Here is a 20,923-nt window from a genome sequence, read left to right as displayed (position 1 = left end):
TTACAGAACCCCCCCAGCACCCAGAATGTTATGCAGTTATTTGTGTATATATAATAGGTTCCATGTGAGATATATGTCCCTAATGCATCAGCCCACAGGCTGCGCCCCTGGGCAGAGGAGACAAGATATACCCCTTCTGACCTCCCCCACCTTTGTAATTCCCACAGTAAATATCAGCAGGCTCCGGCCCCCTGCGGCTCTTGTAATGTATGTCTGGCCTGCTGCTTTTGAATGGACCTGCCCTCTGTATCTGTTACATATATTCTGTGTTCTGTGAATAAAGTGAGACTGGAAATACGTGGAGAAGCAGTCAGCTTTTATATGCTCTCGTGTAATCAAGGAATTCCAGCCAGCGTCCTTCAGACTCCAGCCAATGCAAAGTGGACCTCCTGAAACACGGGGTGGTACTGAAAGAGGTACCCCAGCTTGGTAGACCCCGTTACAACCACCCTTTGCTTCCTATTCCTGAGCCAGCTCTCAACCCACTTACACTTATTTTCCCCTATCCCCATTATTCTCATGCCCACCAGGGCCGTGGGGTACTCAAAACCGGGTCGGATCATTCTCACAGGAAGTCACTGGGCCGTGGCCCTGGCTGTGCTGTAAAATGGGGGAATAAGTATATGGAATTTAACGTGACACCACCTGTGGTGTTCGGCAATGGATGGCCAATGCTGCTAAAGGAGACCGCTGGGGCTGATGGTGATCCAGCTGGGATGGTTGTGCTCAGGCTTCGTGTACCTTGTGGTGCAGGACTCGGGGCACAAGAGATCACTGAATGACACAAGGGCTGTAGTTTTTAGTGATGAGCAAATATACTCGTTACTTGAGATTTCTCGAGCATGCTCAGGGGTCCTCCAAGTTTTTTTTTTTTTTTTTTTTTTTTTTTTTTAGTGCTCAGTTTGTTTTTCTTGCCGCAGCAGAATGATTTAATCTGATAGCCAGCATAAGTACATGTGGGGTTTGCCTGGTTGCTAGGGAATCCAAGTCCAAGGGGAACCCGCCCCCCCCCCCCAATCCAATACACATTGACTCACACCTGGCACAGATGTGGTTCACTTTGTGCGGACAGTCAACTGGATATCAGTCAAGTAAACCTGCATTCCATGGGCACAGCAGTTGGCAGCCACATCTCCTGGTATCACCTGGACCTTGTAGCAGTACCACCTCTGGTTTAGGGGATACTGGGCTCCCATCAGTTTTTGCACTATTCAGAATAACCCCGCAGAGGGTCATATCTTTCCCAAGCTTGTAGGGCCTGGCATCATACTTGCAGAGTCCCAGATAGCCGCAATCAGGCTGACAACCTGATCTAGGTTGCCCAAGGCGCAGTCCTTCAGCATACACCAATAGAATTAGCAGTATTTTAGTCAGATGCTTCTTCCAAGAAACAGGAGCCTTAAAAAAAAAAAAAAAAAATCTATATAGATCACACCAATGAAAGTTAGTATATTTTTGTTCTTTCAGGAAAGTGTCCAGTGTTTCTTTATCCAGATGGATAACAAATGATTCTCAACTTAAGTGAGCAAGCATGTCTCCAGTCCTTTAGAGCTCATTCGACCAGACAAATGTTTAGTTCATGGGCACCCCATCACTGGTGGACACGTACAAGAACAGTATATGGGCCTTTTGCGGTCCAACAGCTCATCATAATGCACTGTTTTCTATTTGGTTTGGAGGTAGTGGCTCCCTTACCACATGGGCTACTATCTGGTTGTAACAATGTCTGCCCCGGTGTAAGAAATTGGTAGATCTGGATCTCCATGCAGCCCCTCCCACACTTCTTCTTTAAGCATTATAGGCTGAATATCAGATGCTTTGGACAAGCTGATACTGATGCTGGTGTTTTGTGGGTCCCCCCAACCCCACTCTAGCTTTTAAGTGCACAGTAAGGCTTCTCAGTAGTAGCCTTCTAAAGATGAACTTGTTTGATTAATTGCTACTAGCCTATTACCTGTCCTTTTCAGGAGGAGAGAATCTCCCTTTTGTAATGCTGCTTTGGACTGAAGTAAGAAACTGCACCTTGTCTGACATCTTCTGTCTTTCCAAAGTAATAAACAATAAAAATTACACTTTTCCACTTCAAGGTGCTTCCCCATCATTTTGACAGTAACAGCCATGGAAAATAACATTCAGCAAAGAATCTTTCAGCTGATCCATGCTGCCCATGGATTTTTATTAGCACTGTGTTTTGATACTGAACCAATGTCTCTCGTGAAGAAAAATAACAAACCTGCCATGACACTTTACATTTGAAAAAGGCACAGGTTTGGCATTGAAACAGTGCAAACAAAAAACTATTTAATTATGCAAGAACTTCTTTCCAGCAGAGCAGCCTATTTTATGGCCAGACATGTCAATCCATGGCAGGGAGAAGCTGCTGGGTACCCGCCTGTCCAACTACTCTACAGCAGTCTGTCCCCAGCAGCTCTTAAAATGTTTCTCAGTGTTTTGCAGTCAAACATACCAGGCTGAGATAATAGTCAGTGCCTGATACATGCTGCTCTGTCGACGGCATGTATTGGCAGTCAGGTTCACAAATTTCTATATAAACAGTTCTTTAGGAATGGCTACTACATCTTAATTGTCACAATTATTAAATTAGGACAGTGAAATTAATATTTTCCTAATTATATGCTGCACACATCTCCAATCAGGAGTTCTCAAGATGTTACAAAAGAAAAACATATCTGGCCCTGATGAAGATAATTTTGTTTTACCACCTAATCTGTGAGCAGCACAATGTAGATCCAAAGATCTGGATTCCAGTGACACAACACTTACTGGCCTGCTTATTGTGTTTATAAAATCTCTGCTTTTTCAGCAGGAGATTACTAGAGGACTGGTAAACCTGCTGCTATGTAGTCCTCCATATTCAGAAATGCTGCATAACCCCACCCCAACCACTGATGGCTTTCTCTATGGCAGAAAACTGCAGCACACAGTGAACTACGTGATATCTCTGGAATTGGGACCCTACATTATGCTGCTGTCAGATGGAGTGAGATTTTCCTTGAAGCTTCCTTCAAGCTGTACTAACAGTAACCAGAAGGTTGCAGTAATAATGACAGAAGGACAATAGAATTTCCTGAGCTATGGAGTTTGTGCATTTAGGAAACAAGCTTCAAAATTGTCAAGGCATTATGGAGCCAGAAAAAAACATTCATTGAAGCTTACCTATCATTTCAGGTGACTTTCAGAATAAACACTATCGTGTGTGTGGGCTAACACGATGAAGGTTTAGTTGGCCTCTTTCACACTTCCGTCGGCAGAGTCCTGTCCTAATGAGTCGGGAAGACGTACTGACAGAGTGTTAAAACGCACGCAACGCATCCAGTGTTATGACTAGTGTTGAGCGATACCTTCCGATATCGGAAAGTATCGGCCGATACCGTCAAAGTATCGGATCTAAACCGATACCGATACCCGATCCCAATGCAAGTCAATGGGACGAAAATATCGGAATTAAAATAAACCCTTTCTTTCCTTGTAGGTTCATTCTACATGAAGGAAAACAACTAAGAATAATGTAGGATGTATTGGGGGAGGTGGCGGAGACATTAAAGGCACAGAGGTTTAGCCCAAACAAATAGAATAGCAGGTTTTTTTGTTTTTTTTTATGACGTTCGGCGTTAGAAAGATTTTGACTGTTATTTTTTTATTTTTATTTTGTCAGATATTGATGTTTCACTACTTCCACGTCCTTCACCTTCTTTTTTACTTCTCCCACACTTTCTTCTTCATTATCCTCATCAGCTTCTTTGACATCAACTATCTTCACCTTATTCATCTTCTTCTTCTTCTACCTATATATATTTTTTTTTTTTACATTGTTCATATTCTTTTTATTTAACTATTATCTTTTTCATATTCAACTTCTTCATCATATTCTTATTTGTGACAGGCATTCCCGTAGTTATCTATAAAAGTTTGAAGATTACACCTTCCGTTCTGCCTGTCACAAAAGAGTTACATTTGTCCGCGTTCAGTTTGGCCTGCAGCATCAGGCTTTATCTAGGGGCACCACGAGGAGGAACGGACTCGCCCCCATACACTACTTAGTCTTCTTCTGCTTATAATTTAGATAATATCTTTTGCTCTGATATTTAGTCTTATGCTTAATGTTCTCCTGCTCTTTGTTCTGCAGCCTCTTGTTCTTCTGCTTCTCGGTCTCCCATGTCGTCGTCGTCTCCAGGGTCATCGTCTCCAGGGTCGTCGTCATCTCAGTGGTCGTCGTCTGTCGTCGTCATCTTAGGGGTGGTCTTCCGGGTCGTCGTCTTTAGGGTCTTGAATTTGGAAATGTAGCAGAAAGTACAAGAAGGCTGAGAAAATGCCGAGAAACAGCTGATGGAACTGGAACTCGGATGGCTACCCGAAGGTCCAAGAGCCAATGGAACTACCGAGGACCAGCTGACGTTACTGGAACCCGGTTACTAAGCAGGAGGTACCCGTGCCTGAAAGCACTACCAAGGACCACCTGATGTTGGTGGAACTCGGATACCCAGAGGGAGGCACCTAAGCCAAAGGCTCTGCCCGGAACCAGCTGACGGTGCTGGAACCAGGATGGGGACCTATTCAAGCTTGTCTTCCTAGAGCCCCAACTAGCGGTGTTGGAGCAAAGGGTCAGCAGGGGGAGAAGAGTGTAGGCCGAAGCCTGCACTGGAGGCATTTGTAGGTCTGTTGTGTCTGCGTGGCTGTTGCAGGACACGTTGCCGGCTACACAGCAGGGGAACAGCTGGCGGTGCTGAACCCCACTGACACATTGGCTGGTGTTTTTCTCTGTGCAGCTAGCAGTAGCGGGCCCCAACTGGCGGTGTTAGAGCCCAGGGTCAGCAGGAGGAGGAGAGGGAGCAGAGTGTAGGCCGAAGCCTGCCCTGGTGGCAGCTTTGTGTCTGCGTGGCTGTTGCAGGACACGTTGCCGGCTACACAGCAGGGGAACAGCTGGCGGTGCTGAACCCCACTGACACATTGGCTGGTGTTTTTCTCTGTGCAGCTAGCAGTACCGGGCCCCAACTGGCGGTGTTAGAGCCCAGGCTCTGCAGGGGGAGCAGAGTGTAGGCCGAGCCTAATTGAACCAATTTTAAAGGTAACCTTTAACCCCCCTCAGGGGTTACAAACTAGAAGAGCCACACCTTATGCAGCAGTAGTGCTGCACAAGTCAAAGGTTGCTCTTTTAATTTTTCTCCTTGCACACGCTGAATGAAACACGTATAACATTTAGCCCTTTATACAGTCAAACTGTGTTAGAGGCGAGAGTTCCCTTCGTAATGAGATGCAGCACAGATGTCAAAAATCCCACCTTGGTGCTTGGCACGGCCTCCTGAGCATCGCATTTTGCTGTACAGGAGTCTGTGTTGTTGCGTTATCCCTTGGCCATGCGCTGCCCGTCTTCTGACATCATTTCATGTCGGCTGGTGCGGTTCGCGATGCCCATGAATCCCAGCCCCGCAGTGTCTTTACAGTGTTACACACTGCGGGGCTGGGATTCATGGCCTGGCGCAGTACATATGTTCGCCTCTCGCTCGTGTCCTTACACCTGCTACAGACTGTGCGGCGTCAGCTGATCCCTTATCGCATGCCGCGGCCATGAAGCCGCACCGTCTGAAGAAGGCAGAAGGAGCTGAGTGACAGCCTGGCGAAGATATGCACTGCTCATGCCCGTCAATCACACCCTCGCAGTCAAAATAAATAAGACACCGAGGGGCGTTGTCGGGCAGGGCGGCTGCAGAGGCGCAGCCAGCCAAACAATGATGTCAGAAGAAGGGCTGTACTACCAAGGGGGTTGTTGCGTGTCATTACAAAGTAAAGTCACACCTCAGGGACGTTTTAATGGTCTCAGGGGACACATTGTAGACGTGTTCTGTTCCACGTGTGCAAGGAGAATAAGTTGATGAGCCACCTTGCACACATGCAGCATTACTGCTGTACAAGGTGGCTGGAAAACATACAAACACCTGGGGGAGGGGGGACAGGTTCCCTTCAATTTCAGTTCTTGTGTCTGCGTGGCATTTGCAGGACACGTTGCCGGCTACACAGCAGGGGAACAGCTGGCGGTGCTGAACCCCACTGACATATTGGCTGGTGTTTTTCTCTGTGCAGCTAGCAGTACCGGGCACCAACTGGCGGTGTTAGAGCCCAGGCTCTGCAGGGGGAGCAGAGTGTAGGCCGAAGCCTAATTGAACCAATTTTAAAGGTAACCTTTAACCCCCCCTCAGTTGTTACAAAGTAGAAGAGCCACAGCTTATGCAGCAGTTGTGCTGCACAAGTCAAAGGTTGCTCTTTTAATTTTTCTCCTTGCACACGCTGAAAGGAACACGTATAACATTTAGGCCCTTACACAGTCAAACTGTGTTGGAGGCGAGAGTTCCCTTCGTAATGAGACGCAGCACAGATGTAAAGAATCCCACCTTGGTGCTGGGCGCAGCCTCCTGAGCGTTATTTGCTGTACAGGAGTCTGCGCTGTCGTGTTATCCCTTGGCCTTGCGCTGTTAGCGCTGCCCATCTTCTGACATCATTTCATGTCGGCTGTTACAGTTTGCGATGACCATGAATCCGAGCAACGCAGTGTCTTTACATAGTTAAAACACTGCGGGGCTGGGATTCATGGCCTGGCGCAGTACATAGGTTCGCCTCTCACACTCGGGTCCTTACACCCGCTTCAGACTGTGCGGCGTCAGCTGATCCCTTATCGCATGCCACGGCCATGAAGCCGCACAGTCTGAAGAAGGCGGAAGGAGATGAGTGACAACAGGCGAAGATATGCACCGCTCATGCCCATCAATCACACCCTTGCAGTCCCAATAAATAAGACACCGAGGGGCGTTGTGTGGGTCAGGGCGGCCGCAGAGGCGCAGGCAGCCAAACAATGATGCCAGAAGACGGGCAGCACTACCAAGGGGGTTGCAGCGTGTCATTACAAAGGAAAGTCACACCTCCGGGACGGTTAAATGGTCACACAGAGGACACATTTTAGACGTGTTTTCAGTTCCACATGTGCGAGGAGAATACGTTTATGAGCCACCTTGCACACATGCAGCATTACTGCTGTACAAGGTGGCTGTAAAACATACAAACACCTGGGGGTGGGGCGACAGGATCCCTTCAATTTCAGTTCTTGTGTCTGCGTGGCTGTTGCAGGACACGTTGCCGGCTGCACAGCAGGGGAACAGCTGGCGGTGCTGAACCCCACTGACACATTGGTGAGGTGTTTGGCTCTGTGCAGCCAGCACATCTGGGCCCCAACTGGCGGTGTTAGAGCCCAGGGTCAGCAGGAGGAGGAGAGGGAGCGGAATGTAGGCTGAAGCCTAATTGAACCAATTTGAAAGGTAACCTTTAACCCCCCCTCAGGTGTTACAAACTAGAAGAGCCACAGCTTATGCAGCAGTAATGCTGCACAAGTCAAAGGTTGCTCTTTTAATTTTGCTCCTTGCACACGCTGAAAGGAACACGTATAACATTTAGGCCCTTACACAGTCAAACTGATTTTGAGGCGCGAGTTCCCTTCGTAAAGAGACGCAGTAGAGCTGGGAAAAATGCCACCTTGGTGCTTTGCGCGGCCTCCTGAGCATCGTTATTTGTTGCACAGGAGTCTGTGCTTTTGTGTTATCCCTTGGCCTTGCGCTGTTAGCGCTGCCCATCCTCTGACATCATGTAATGTCGGCCGTTGCGGTTTGCGATGACCATGAATCCCAGCCCCGCAGTGTCTTAACATTGTTAAAACACTGCGGGGCTGGGATTCATGGCCTGGCGCAGTACATATTTTCGCCTCTCGCTTGGGTTCTTACACCCGCTTCAGACTATGCAGCGTCAGCTGATCCCTTATCACATGCCACGGCCATGAAGACGCACAGTCCGAAGAAGGCGGAAGGAGATGAGGGACAGGCGAAGAAATGCACCGTTCATGCCCATCAATCACACCCTCGCAGTCCAAATAAATAAGACACCGAGGGGCGTTGTGTGGGGCAAGGCGGCCGCAGAGGCGCAGGCAGCCAAACAATGATGCCAAAAGACGGGCAGCGCTACCAAGGAGCTTGTTGCGTGTCAATACAAAGGAAAATCACACCTGAGGGACGTTTTAATGGTCACAGAGGACTCATTTTAGACGTGTTCAGTTCAACATGGGCAAGGAGAATAAGTTTCTGAGCCACCTTGCACACATGCAGCATTACTGTCATACAAGGTGGCTGTAAAATGTAGAAACGCCTGGGGGAGGGGGGACAGGTTTCCTTCAATTTCAGTTCTTGTGTCTGCGTGGCTGTTGCAGGACACGTTGCCGGCTACACAGCAGGGGAACAGCTGGCGGTGCTGAACCCCACTGACACATTGGCTGGTGTTTGGCTCTGTGCAGCTAGCACATCTGGGCCCCAACTGGCGGTGTTAGAGCCCAGGGTCAGCAGGAGGAGGAGAGGGAGCAGAGTGTAGGCCGAAGCCTGCACTGGAGCAAGTTGAAAGGGAAACTTTAACCCCCCCCCAGGCGTTTGTAGCTGAAAGAGCCATCGTGTACAGCACTAATGCTGGAAAAGGTAAACTTAGCTCTTTTAATTATGGTCCTTGCACATGCTGAACCTAACACTTATGAAAAGTGTCCCCTCCTACCGTGATACCGTCCGGTTGGTGGCACTTTCCTTAGTGATGTGACGCAGCACAGCCGTCATTCTTACCCCCTTGGCGCCGTGCGCCGCCTCCTCAGTGTTGTTTGAATCAGTCCCGGAGCCTGCGCTGTTAGGTTAGCCCTTGGCCATGCACACATTTTGCGCTGCCCGTCTTCTGACATCATTTGGTGTCAGGCTGGCTGCGCCTGTGCGGCTGCGCTGGCCGAGATCCCGCCTCGCAGTGTCGTCTAATGTAATCCCACCGTGGGCCTGGGATCCGTGGCCATGCGCAGTGCATATCCTCACCTCTCACTCCCCTCCCTACGGCTTCTTCAGACTGTGCGGTGTCACGGCCGTGGCATGCTATTAGGGATCACCTGACACCGCACAGTCTGAAGAAGCCGTAGGGAGATGAGTGAGAGGTGGAGGTTCAGATATGCACTGCGCATGTCCATGGATCTCAGGCCCCCAGTGGGATTAAATCAGAAGACACTATGAGGCGGGATCTCGTCCAGCGCGGCCGCACAGGCGCAGCCAGCCTGACACCAAATGATGTCAGAAGACGGGCAGCGCAAAATGTGTGCATGGCCAAGGGCTAACCTAACAGCGCAGGCTCCGGGACTGATTCAAACAACGCTGAGGAGGCGGCGCACGGCGCCAAGGGGGTAAGAATGACGGCTGTGCTGCGTCACATCACAAAGGAAAGTTCCACCTACCGGACGGTATCACGGTAGGAGGGGACACATTTCATAAGTGTTAGGTTCAGCATGTGCAAGGAGCACCACGAAAAGAGGCCCGTTTTCCCTTTGCATCATTACTGCTGCACAAGGTGGCTCCTTCAGTAACAAACGCCTGGGGGGGGGGACAGGTTCCCTTAAATTTAACTTGTTGTGCCTGCGTGGCGGTCGCAGTACACGTTGCCGTATACACAGCAGGGGAACAGCTGGCGGTGCTGAACCCCACTAACACATTGGCGAGGTGTTTGGCTCTGTGCGGACAGCACTTCTGGACAGCAACTAGCGGTGTTGGAGCCCAGGGACAAGAGGAGGAGGAGGAGGTGGAGGAGATAGGAGGGATTGCCACACACACAGCTGGGGAACAGCTGACGTTACTGAACCCCAATAACAGAGGAGGGACTGTTGACTGTGCGTACAGCACTACCAGGCAACAACTAGCGGTGTTGGAGCCCAGGGACAGGAGGAGGAGGAGGAGGTGGAGGAGATAGGAGGGATTGCCACACACACAGCTGGGGAACAGCTGACGTTACTGAACCCCAATAACAAAGGAGGGACTGTTGACTGTGTGTACAGCACTACCAGGCAACAACTAGCGGTGTTGGAGCCCAGGGACAGGAGGAGGAGGAGGAGGTGGAGGAGATAGGAGGGATTGCCACACACACAGCTGGGGAACAGCTGACGTTACTGAACCCCAATAACAGAGGAGGGACTGTTGACTGTGCGTACAGCACTACCAGGCAACAACTAGCGGTGTTGGAGCCCAGGGACAGGAGGAGGAGGAGGTGGAGGAGATAGGAGGGATTGCCACACACACAGCTGGGGAACAGCTGACGTTACTGAACCCCAATAACAGAGGAGGGACTGTTGACTGTGCGTACAGCACTACCAGGCAACAACTAGCGGTGTTGGAGCCCAGGGACAGGAGGAGGAGGAGAGGAACACAGTGTAGGCCGAAGCCTGATTGGAGAAAGTCTAAAGGGAACCTTTAACCCCCCCCCCCCCAAGGCGTTTGTAGCTGAAAGAGCCAGCTTGTGCAGCACAAAGGATGCAAAAGGAAAAGGTGGCTCTTTTCATTATGCTCCTTGCAAACACAGAACTGAACACTTATAAAATGTGTCCCATGATACCGTGAGACCGTCCCGGAGGTGGGACTTTCCTTCGTAATATGACGCAGCACAGCCATCATTCCTACCCCCTTGGCGCCGTGCCCCGGCTCCTCAGCGTTTTGATTCCTTCCCGGAGCCTGCGCTGTTATGTTATCCCTTGGCCAGGCACACTTAGCGCTGCCCATCTTCTGGCATCATTTGGTGTCAGGCTGGCTGCGCCTGTGCGGACGTGCTGGCCGAGAGCCCGCCTCGCAGTGTCGTCTAATGTAATCCCACCGCGGGCCTGGGATCCATGGCCATGCGCAGTGCATATCCTTGCCTCTCACTCCCCTCCCTACGGCTTCTTCAGACTGTGCGGTGTCACGGCCGTGGCATGCTATTAGGGACCATCTGACACCGCACAGTCTGAAGAAGCCGTAGGGAGATGAGTGAGAGGTGGAGTTTCAGATATGCACTGCGCATGTCCATGGATCTCAGGCCCCCAGTGGGATTAAATCAGAAGACCCTGCGAGGCGGGCTCTCGGCCAGCACGGCCGCACAGGCGCAGCCAGCCTGACACAATTGATGTCAGAAGATGGGCAGCGCTAAGTGTGCCTGGCCAAGGGATAACATAACAGCGCAGGTTCTGGGACGGAATCAAACAACGCTGAGCAGCCGGCGCACCGCGCCGGGGGGGTAAGAATGACGGCTCTGCTGCGTCACATTACGAAGGAAAGTCCCACCTCCGGGACGGTTTTACGGTATCAGTGGACACATTTTATAAGTGTTAAGTTCTGCGTGTGCAAGGAGCTAAACAAAAATAGCTACCTTTTCCTTGTGCAGCATTACTGCTGCACAAGGTGGCTCCTTCAGTAACAAACGCCTTGGGGGGGGTGGGGACAGGTTCCCTTACATTTCAGTTGTTGTGTCAGCGTGGCGGTCGCAGGACACATTGCCGGCTACACAGCTGGGGATCAGCTGACGTTACTGAAACCCAATAACACTGGGTCGTATGTTTTGACTGTGCAGATGGCACTTCTGAGCCTCAACTGGCGGTGTTGGAGCCCAGGAATTAAAGTTCAGGTGGTAGAAAGATGAACACAACAGGAGACCTGGATACTGTAGACAGTGACCTAATTATTTAATCAGGAAGAGGAGTGGCAAATTCCTGCGAGATCCAGGCCTTGTTCATTTTCAGGAAAGTAAGCCGGTCAACGTTATCGGAGGATAGTCGCATGCGATGGTCAGTTAGTACACCACCTGCAGCACTAAAGACGCGTTCCGATAATACACTAGCCGCAGGGCAAACCAGCACCTCCAATGCATACTGGCTTAGCTCTGGCCATGTATCCAGCTTTGAGACCCAAAACTTGAAAGGTGAAGAGCCGTCTGGGAGTACAGCAAGAGGGCAAGACATGTAGTCTGTCACCATCTGACGGAACCGTTGCCTCCTGCTGACTGGAGCCGTCTGTGATGGTGTTGACTTTTGTGGCGGGCACAGAAAACTGTGCCACAGTTGTGCCATACTGCTCTTGCTTCTGCTCCCTCTTTGTGCAGAGCCTCCACCACTGCCTGGACGCACTGAGCTGCTTTGTAATGCACTAGCAGCACTTCTCTCACTTGGAATGGAGAAGATGATGGAATTCACCAGTGTGTCTTGGTACTCCCGCATTTTTCGCTCCCGGTTCAACGGTGTGATGAGGCTTTCTACGTTGTCCCGGTAGCGAGGATCGAGGAGGGTGAACACCCAATATTCAGACATGTTGAGAATGTGGGCGATGCGGCGGTCATTTCTCAGGCACTGCAGCATGTAATCCACCATGTGCTGCAGACTGCCAACTGCCCAAGAAACGCTGTCCCCTGCTGGAGGCGTGATCTCTGCCCGCTCATCATCACCCCACCCTCGCTGTACACACTGAGTACTGGACAATTGTGTAACTCCCTCCTCTGGACGGATGTCTTCCTCCTCCATTGACTCCTCCTCATCCTCCTCACAAACTGTCCCCTGCCTACGCGTTTGTGAGGAACCACGTGGCGCTGACTGTCCAGAAGATGATGGAAATGTTGAATCCTCATCCTCCACTTCTTCCACAACATCATCCCTTAGCGCTTGCAGTGATTTTTCAAGCAGGCAGATAAGGGGGACAGTCATGCTGACTAGTGCATCATCTGCACTCGCCATCCGCGTGGAATAATCGAAGGGACGCAAAACCTGGCAGACGTCATTCATAGTGGCCCACTCTGTGGTTGTGAAGTCTGAAAGGCGCGGAGTGCAACTTCTTTGCGCCTGATGCAGCTGGTACTCCATTACAGCTTACTGCTGCTCACACAACCGCTCCAACATATGTAACGTGGAATTCCACCTGGTAGGTAGGTCACATATGATGCGATGTTCCGGCAGGTAGTGTCGGCGCTGCAGAGCCGCAATGCGCGCTTTTGCCGTGCTGGAACACCGCAAGTGAGCACACTCTAGGCGGACCTTGTGCAGCAGTGCATCAAGATCCGGATAGTCCCTCAAAAAACTCTGCACGACCAAATTGAGCACATGTGCCAGACATGGGATGTGAGTGAGGTTGCCGAGGCCCAGAGCTGCCACCAGATTTCGGCCATTATCACACACTACCATGCCTGGCTGGAGATTCGCTGGCACAAACCACACATCGCTCTCCTGCTTGATGGCATTCCAGAGCTCCTGCGCTGTGTGGCTTCGATTCCCCAAAGAAATTAATTTCAAGACGGCCTGTTGACGTTTGGCCACGGCTGTGCTCATGTCGGTCGTAACAGGTACACGTTCATCACGGGTCCATGTGGAGGTGGACTGTGACGGCTCCTGCAGCGATGATTCTGAGGAACTGGTGTAAGAGGAGGAGTCAATGCGTACAGAATGGATTCCTGCAATCCTTGGAGTGGGCAGGACACGTCCTGCGCCACTCGCACGATCTGTACCCGGCTCAATGACATTAACCTAATGGTCAGTGAGGGAAAGGTATCGCCCCTGTCCATGTTGACTGGTCCACACATCGGTGGTGAGGTGGACCTTGCTACTGATGGCATTCAGTAGCGCGTGTTTTATGTGTCCCTCCACATGCTTGTGCAGGGCAGGGACGGCTTGCCTGCTGAAGTAAAAGCGGCTGGGCACATTGTACTGTTGGACTGCCAATGACATCAAGTCACGGAAGCTGTCAGTCTCCACCAGCCTGAATGACAGCATTTCCAGTGACAGAAGTTTGGCAATGCCTGCAGTCAGAGCCTGTGCTCGTGGGTGGTTTGACGAGAGGCCGCCTTTTCTCCCATGCCTGTACTACCGATGGCTGTACACTGGGCTGGGAGTGTGTGGATGACTGGGAACGTGGTGCTGCGGGTGGAATTACAGCGGGTCTCTGGACAACAGGGCCAGAGGTTCTTCCACGGCGATCCTGGGAGGAAGCCGAACCAGCTGCGTGTGAGCTGGAGGAAGAGGCAACACGAGCTGAAGAGGTGGTAGCTGCCGCTGTTTGGCCTAGCTCTTCAGTGTGTTTTTGTAACTCCGCCGCGTGCCTGTTGCGCACATGTTTCCACATGTTGGAGGTATTGAGGTTGCTGACATTTTGACCTCTTTTTACTTTGTGATGACACACCTTGCATTTGACATAGCAAATGTCATCTGCAACTGTGTCAAAAAAGGACCAGGCACTGCAAGTCTTGGGAGCGCCCTTTTTGGCTTTTGGAAGAGACATGCTCCTAACGGGTGCCAAAGCGGAGGCTGCAGGATCCGCAGTCTTCCCCCTCATTCTTTGGGCCGTATGGGGAATCTCTTCCTCAGAGCTGCTCCCACCACCTTCCTGTCCCTCACGCCAAGATGGGTCAAGGACCTCATCATCTACACTACCCTCTGCCCCCAACTGCTCCTCCTGGGTAGTCTCAGCAGCAGAGCACGCACCAGAAAGTGGCACCTGAGTGTCATCATCAGCGGATGCGGCCTGCGATGTGGTGACCGGAAGCACTGGCCCACCCGCCTCTTCAGAGGAAGAGAGAAAAAGCTGTTGGGCATCACTGCACACTGCCTCTTCTTCCATTTCTCCAATGCTGCTTGGCTGGCCCCCTGTTTCCAAGCCAAGAGATTCAGAGAACAGAAGTAGAGACGGCTCCTGTCCTGGGATCTGTCTGCCTGGGCAATTTGGCAGGTGGTGAAGAGACAGATGGCTGCTCTCCAGTGCTCTGTGTCTGAGAGGATGTGGCACTAATTGAAGTTGATGCATTAGCTGCCATCCATCCGACAACGGATTCAATTTGTTCTTCACGCAGCAGCGGTGTACGGTGCTCTGCGACAAAGCTGCGCATGAAGGACTGTTCCCTGGTGAAAGTGGGTGCTGATGAGTCACCGGTGCCTGCAGCAGGCACAGAATCCCCACGTCCTCTCCCTGCTCCGCGCCCACGCCCACGTGCCTTACTCACTGCCTTCTTCATCTTGGTTGACTGATAAAGATAAGCAGAAAAGTACTAAAGGCTTTGTGTGCTTATTCCTGAACAACTCCTAACAGGTATAAGAAACACTAATTTTCTAAAGTGTGGACTAGACTTTAATATGAGCTAATGTGGCCTACACAAATGTTAAGTGGTGTCACTGGTGTGTTTGGTGAACTTTATTATTTATTTATTTTTTGGGGACTGAACTGACAACAGAGAGAGCTGCAGTCACACTGAGACCGTGCAGACAGCCGTAAACGGCGCTGCAAGGCCCAAAAACCCTCCTCTACGTTATCCTATGTAGTGTTTTTCCACAAGTTAGCTGGAGACGGGTGGAAAGACACGAATAGGAATTTTTTGAAAAAATGAGCAGCAGACTACACTACTTGAAGAAAAAAAAAAAAAAAAAAGTATGAGGCAATGAACCACCCTCCCTGAACTGAATACAACCAGCTATGGATGGCCTATGGCTGCACTCAGACCAGAGAGTGGGCTACACACACACACACACACACACGCACAGACCTTGCAGATCGCTGTGAAAACAGCGCTACAAGGCAAAAGCAAGGTGAATAGTAGGTGAACACAGCGGTTGCTAAATTAGCCTTTGAAAAGCACAAAGAAGCAAATCGCTATCTCTAAACTGGCCCTCAGTCAGCAAACAGCGTTCTGTCACTAACTGAATTCACAGCAGAGTGAGTGCAAAAAAATGGCGCCAGCGACTTTTAAACTGCATCATGACATCATTTCAGCAGCCAATCAGAGCCATGCCAGTAGTTTCATGCCCTCCATGCTGAACAGGATGTGCCCACACTTGGAATCATTCTCATTGGCTGAATTTGTGCAGTTTGAATCTGGGAACTTCCGATTCCGGTATCCGATACGTGGCAAGTATCGGAATCCCGGTATCGGAATTCCGATACCGCAAGTATCGGCCGATACCCGATACTTGCGGTATCGGAATGCTCAACACTAGTTATGACGGATGCGTCGCCTGAGTTTTTCTAGTGTAGATGTGGAATTTCGTAAGAGACTTTTCCCCAGGTTGGAATATGCTTCCAGGCATGCTCAGATGTAAAAACTGCATCAGTCACTGGATTCCTGCGTTTCACAGTGTGCACAGGATCCAGTGTCCATAGGCTCCCATTCTGTGGAACGATGTATGCCGCAGGAGGCGTCGAACGTTTTTCCACTGCAGACAAAAAACATTTCATGGAACGTTTTTTTGGAAAAGACAGGCCGTCAAATTCCGCAGGATCCAGTGCACGACGGATGAAACGTGTGGCCATCCATCGCTAATACAAGTCTATGAGAAAATGCAGGATCCTGTTTTCTCAAAAAACAACGTATCTCAACGGGACTACAAAGACGGAAGTGTAAAAAAAGGCCTAAGTTAGTGGTGCTGATTAGTTGTTTAGATTTCCATATATACTGTACTAAAGAAGGACATGAGACTGTTCATGTCTCTATGTAACACATATTTAGTAGCAATAGCAATTTGGAGGACATTATATAGCAGCATTGAGCAGGGTAGCTGAGAATCCAGCACTGGATAAGGTAAAACACGCTGTAACACAATCTCTGCCAATTTTACTCTGATCTTCCTTCTACCTCCTCTGCTAATTTTTATTGACTTCAACGGGCAGCTGTAATGTTATCCCTCAGTGAACTGGAAGTTTATTTTATTTTTTTTTACTAAGATTGATTTTTTTTTTTTTTTTTTTTTTTTTAGCTTTGTTTCTGACTGAGCTCTAAGGGTATGTGCACACGCTGCGGATTGGTCTGCGGATTTTTCCGCACTGATTTTGATAAATCTGCAGGGCAAAAACACTGCGTTTTTGCTGCGGATTTACTGCGGTTTTTGTGCGGATTCAACTGCGGTTTCACACCTGCGTTTTTTTTAATATGGCGCAGGTGTCAAACCGCTGCGGATTCCGCACAAAGAATTGACATGCTGCGGGAAAAAAAACGCAGTGTTTCCGCGCTTTTTTTCCGCAGCATGTGCACAGCGGTTTTTGTTTTCCATAGGTTAACGTTGTACTGTACACCGCATGGAAAACTGCTGTTGATCCGCAGCGTCAAAAACGCTGCGGATCCACAGCAAAAACCGCAACATGTGCACATGGCCTAAGGAACATGTGGATTTGATATACTTCAAAATGGCTTGTAGTTGCATGTACTAGTCTTGAAATAACTGACCATTTAAACTCCCTCTATTGATGAAAGGGGTAAGGATTTTAATGTATAAAACACATAAAATGCATGAGGCAGAGATTAATATTTGTAATGGTGTCATTGTTCCTTTATTATATGAACACATTTTATTGCTACACAGCTTTAAACCTCCATACTCTGTAAACCATGTGGCTGCTTCTGCTGGTGCTGGTGGGTCTGCCTCTCCTGTACAGGTGGTATAGACAGAATCGGATACTGCAGAATCTCTCGGATAAATATGTCTTCATTACCGGATGTGACACTGGATTTGGAAAACTGTTGGCAAAGAAATTGGACAAACGTGGAATGAAGGTTCTGGCGGCTTGTCTGACTGATGCAGGGGCTGAGAACCTGAAGAGTGAGACATCTAGTAGAGTGCAGACTGTCGTCTTTGATGTTGCTGATGGCAAAGGTGTGAGAGCTGCTGCTGACTGGGTTGAACAGCTTGTCAAAGGAGAAGGTAATGTGATAATTTGTTAATATAACTTTTATGGATTGCTGTAATGCTGCTTTAACTTGGCTTGACCCATATGCAAGAATCAAATCTGAGTTGAGTAATGTGACTTGGGTAGGAGCAGTTCTATCCCAAAAAGCATAATTTTCCCCTCACCCGTGACAGCACCTTAAAGTGGGATCTGCCCTATCGCTGGACAGGAAGCCAAGAGCACAATATAGGGTGGCTTCACATTTGCGTCTCTGTGCGCAGTGTATCATCCGCACAGATCCGCAAGCATACTTATCTTTAACATGGCGTACGCAGGGACATGTGTTTGCATGCTTCTGCGTATGCATGCGCTGTTTCTCTGTGTGCAGCGGGGTCTAGCGAACGCAACATGTTGCATTTTTGGAAGCGTAAAATCCGTCAAATGTGCACAGGCATGTGGATGAGTGCATTAAAAAAGAAAAAAACTCATTACTTATGGGAACGCATGCGTACGCATGTCCTTGCGTACACATGCGCTCAATGCGCTTGCGTACTTCGGACTGTGCATGTCCAGGAACTGATTGAGACACGCCCTCCTGGAAATATCAATTGCATGCACATAAACGCAAACGCAGGCAAAACGCAGCGGTTTTTTGTGGTTTTTTTGCCGTCATGCATAAGCTGATGTGGATAAGCATGCATTTACATGCATGTTTGTGCGCGTTTGCGCATGCAGATACACTGCGCACATATACGCAAATGTAAACTTGCCCATAAAGGGAAAACTCCCACTTCCTCCAGTGTTTCCTGTCATTTGAATGTAGGAGCCATGAATCTAAACACCATAGCACATTCTATAGCAGCCTCTATTGAGAATGACCGTGAATACAGGAGCCCAGATGGGTGCAGAAATGGGCAAGTTTGGGAGAATCTAGATTTAATGCTTCAGTACCTACTCATGTTTCTTGTGGCCTGGCTTTTAGCTTTTTCTCATTTGGGTTGCACTATTATTATGGCTTGGTTGGAGCACCTGTCTTGTGAGTGGGAGATCTTGAGTTCAGATCTCTGCAGTCCTTGGAGTTCATCTTCTCTATATGAATCTTAAAGCATGTGTTGTGGTTGGCTGCCAACCTTATTTTGGGCCCATCGCCTTATGTAGGGACTCTGATATGGCCCTATGTCTCACATTTGGCATGCCTGAGGGCTTCCAATCTGGTTAGCCATCTGACTTGTGGCTTGTAGGTCTGTTTCACTGTCAAACATTAACTACTACTTACTAGCAATACTGCTTATATTTGTAAGAATGATGTCTGGATGATACTGTCAGTCTGTGGTGATGCTATTAAACGGTGAGATAATACAGTCCTGAGGGTAGCTGGTGAGTCAATAAACTTCCAGTCCATCCCTCATACTTCCCTAGCGTATTGAACTGGTCTACATTTAACATCTATGTCCCAGTTTGTACTCTTAGGAAGTCACAATGTAAGAGCGCTCTCGGACAACCAGGTCATGGTAGCATACATAAATCACCAAGGTGGTACTCGCTCCAAGATCCCTGATGTCAATTACAAAGTGAATATTTATGCTGACAGAAACACAGTTCCTTTGATTGTCAGACCTCTATATCAGGGTGAAAGAAAATTACAAGCCAGTTTTCCTGTGCTGCAAACAGCCTCGACAACGAGTAGTCACTAAAGAAATCCGTGTACTAACAGATTGCTGTGTGGAGTCTTCTAGAAATGGATCTCTTTGCAACAAAGAAACAGCAAGGTACAAAAGTTCTGTTTGATGAATCTGAGGTACACACCTTACTGATGTATTGGAACTTCAGCCTATCAATGTGTTTCCTCTGATATGTCTGATTCCATCTATTCTAAAGCTGATCAAGCAGGCCAGGGCAAGGGTTATTCTTATAGCCCCTTCAGGCCCAAGAGACCTTGATGTTTCTGGGTTAGTGTGATGCAGATCAGACTCATGTGTTCTTCCAGAAGATCCAGACCTTCTCTCAAGGACCAATATGTCCTCAAGTGACGGGGCTCCATTTAACAGCATGGAAAATTAAAAGTCAATATTAGAAGGTAAAGGGTTCTCCTCTAACTTAATCTCCACCTTACTCAGCAAAAGAGAGAACCACCACTAGAATATATGGTAGAACCTAGAGGAAATTGCTGTGCTCTACAGGAACTACTCTTGGTGGGAAGGTGCCTCTCCATGTTATGTTGGCATTCCCTCAGAAGGGAATAGAACAGGGCCTTTCGGTCAGAACCCTTACAATTTCAAATTTCTGCCTTGGGTGTGCTGTATAGTTTATAACCATGAGGGCAACCATAGAGAGCTGTTCCAGAAGGTCTGAAAAGCCCACTCCACTAGGGTGATGGCAGCATCCTGGGCAGAGAGGACATATTTATCAAACTAGCTGCAAATCTGCAAGGCAACAACATGGTCTTCCGCTTCTACTTTATAAAACCACTAAAGGCTGGATCTATCCTCTAGCCTCACATTTGGGAGAAGGTTTCTACAGGCTGTGGTCCCTCCCTAAAAACAGTAATTCTCTCATGGTCATCCTGGTACAATTCATTTTTTCTGAAGCCAGGACAGCACCTTTATATTCCTTCCTGTTACTAAGTTTCACTTTCTGGTTGGTGGGTTTTTCACTTGATGAAGGAATAGATTATATAGTATATGAATGTCTGTAAACTAACTATTGAAGGTCCTCTCATGCTCTGTAATCCAACTGATGTGAGAAGGTGCTGCATTTTTTTTTTTTTTTTTTTTAAGCAATGGCCGGGGACCACCACAGTACAGGAAGACTACCGTACACAAGATGAGGTGCAAACAAAGGGTAGAATTATTGGAAGGCAAGGAATGAAGTGGATGAGGAAGATGCTAACAGGGGTATGCAATGGCAAAACATAAAGAATATAACTTTGTAAATTAGCTTGTCCGTAAAATAGCAGAGTGCTCCAACTATTACAGAATCAACATACGTCACACAAGTAAATGCGAACAATAAACAAATAATGCTACTCTACGTATAACCTCCCTGGCCTTTACTAAGCTTACTTTACTGCTTTACTAAGGCCACACGGCTCCTGTGTACTGACTATTGAAGCCTACACTAGGTCCTAATGTGCACAAAACAGGAACAAACTCATGGTGATGTTGGGAACTCAGATGCAGTCCCGGGGGGGCCCCCCAACAGTCCAGTACCGTGGTGCGCTCTTTCTGCCAGCTCCATGAAACGTGGTCTTCTCCTCCTTGCTTCTGGGTCCTGGAGGTGCTCCTGGAAACTGTAAATCCCTTTCTCAGTATCTTCGTGGCTTCTCAAACTCGCACAGGACAGCCACTCTTGCTGCACCCGGAGAAGTCTGTCAAATTTCACAAGTCCACTCCATTACAGGGTGTGGGTCCTCTCTTGCAGAAAGC

General features: G+C 48.9%; 1 protein-coding gene across 3 annotated transcripts in view; it reads left to right on the top strand.

Annotated features, from left to right (window-relative positions):
* Nucleotides 1–20,923, top strand: part of LOC143816822 (retinol dehydrogenase 7-like) — a 114,456-nt gene that overhangs the window by 63,777 nt on the left and 29,756 nt on the right. For all 3 annotated transcript variants that reach the window (XM_077297692.1, XM_077297694.1, XM_077297693.1), the window contains exon 2: nt 17,195–17,533. In XM_077297692.1, coding sequence (XP_077153807.1) covers nt 17,221–17,533 — 313 coding nt within the window. In that variant the 5' untranslated portion in view covers nt 17,195–17,220. The remainder of the gene's footprint in view (nt 1–17,194; nt 17,534–20,923) is intronic.

Source organism: Ranitomeya variabilis, chromosome 3 (assembly GCF_051348905.1).
Source record: "Ranitomeya variabilis isolate aRanVar5 chromosome 3, aRanVar5.hap1, whole genome shotgun sequence".
NCBI classification, from domain to species: Eukaryota; Metazoa; Chordata; class Amphibia; order Anura; family Dendrobatidae; genus Ranitomeya; species Ranitomeya variabilis.
This window is presented reverse-complemented; position numbering and strand designations above follow the sequence as displayed.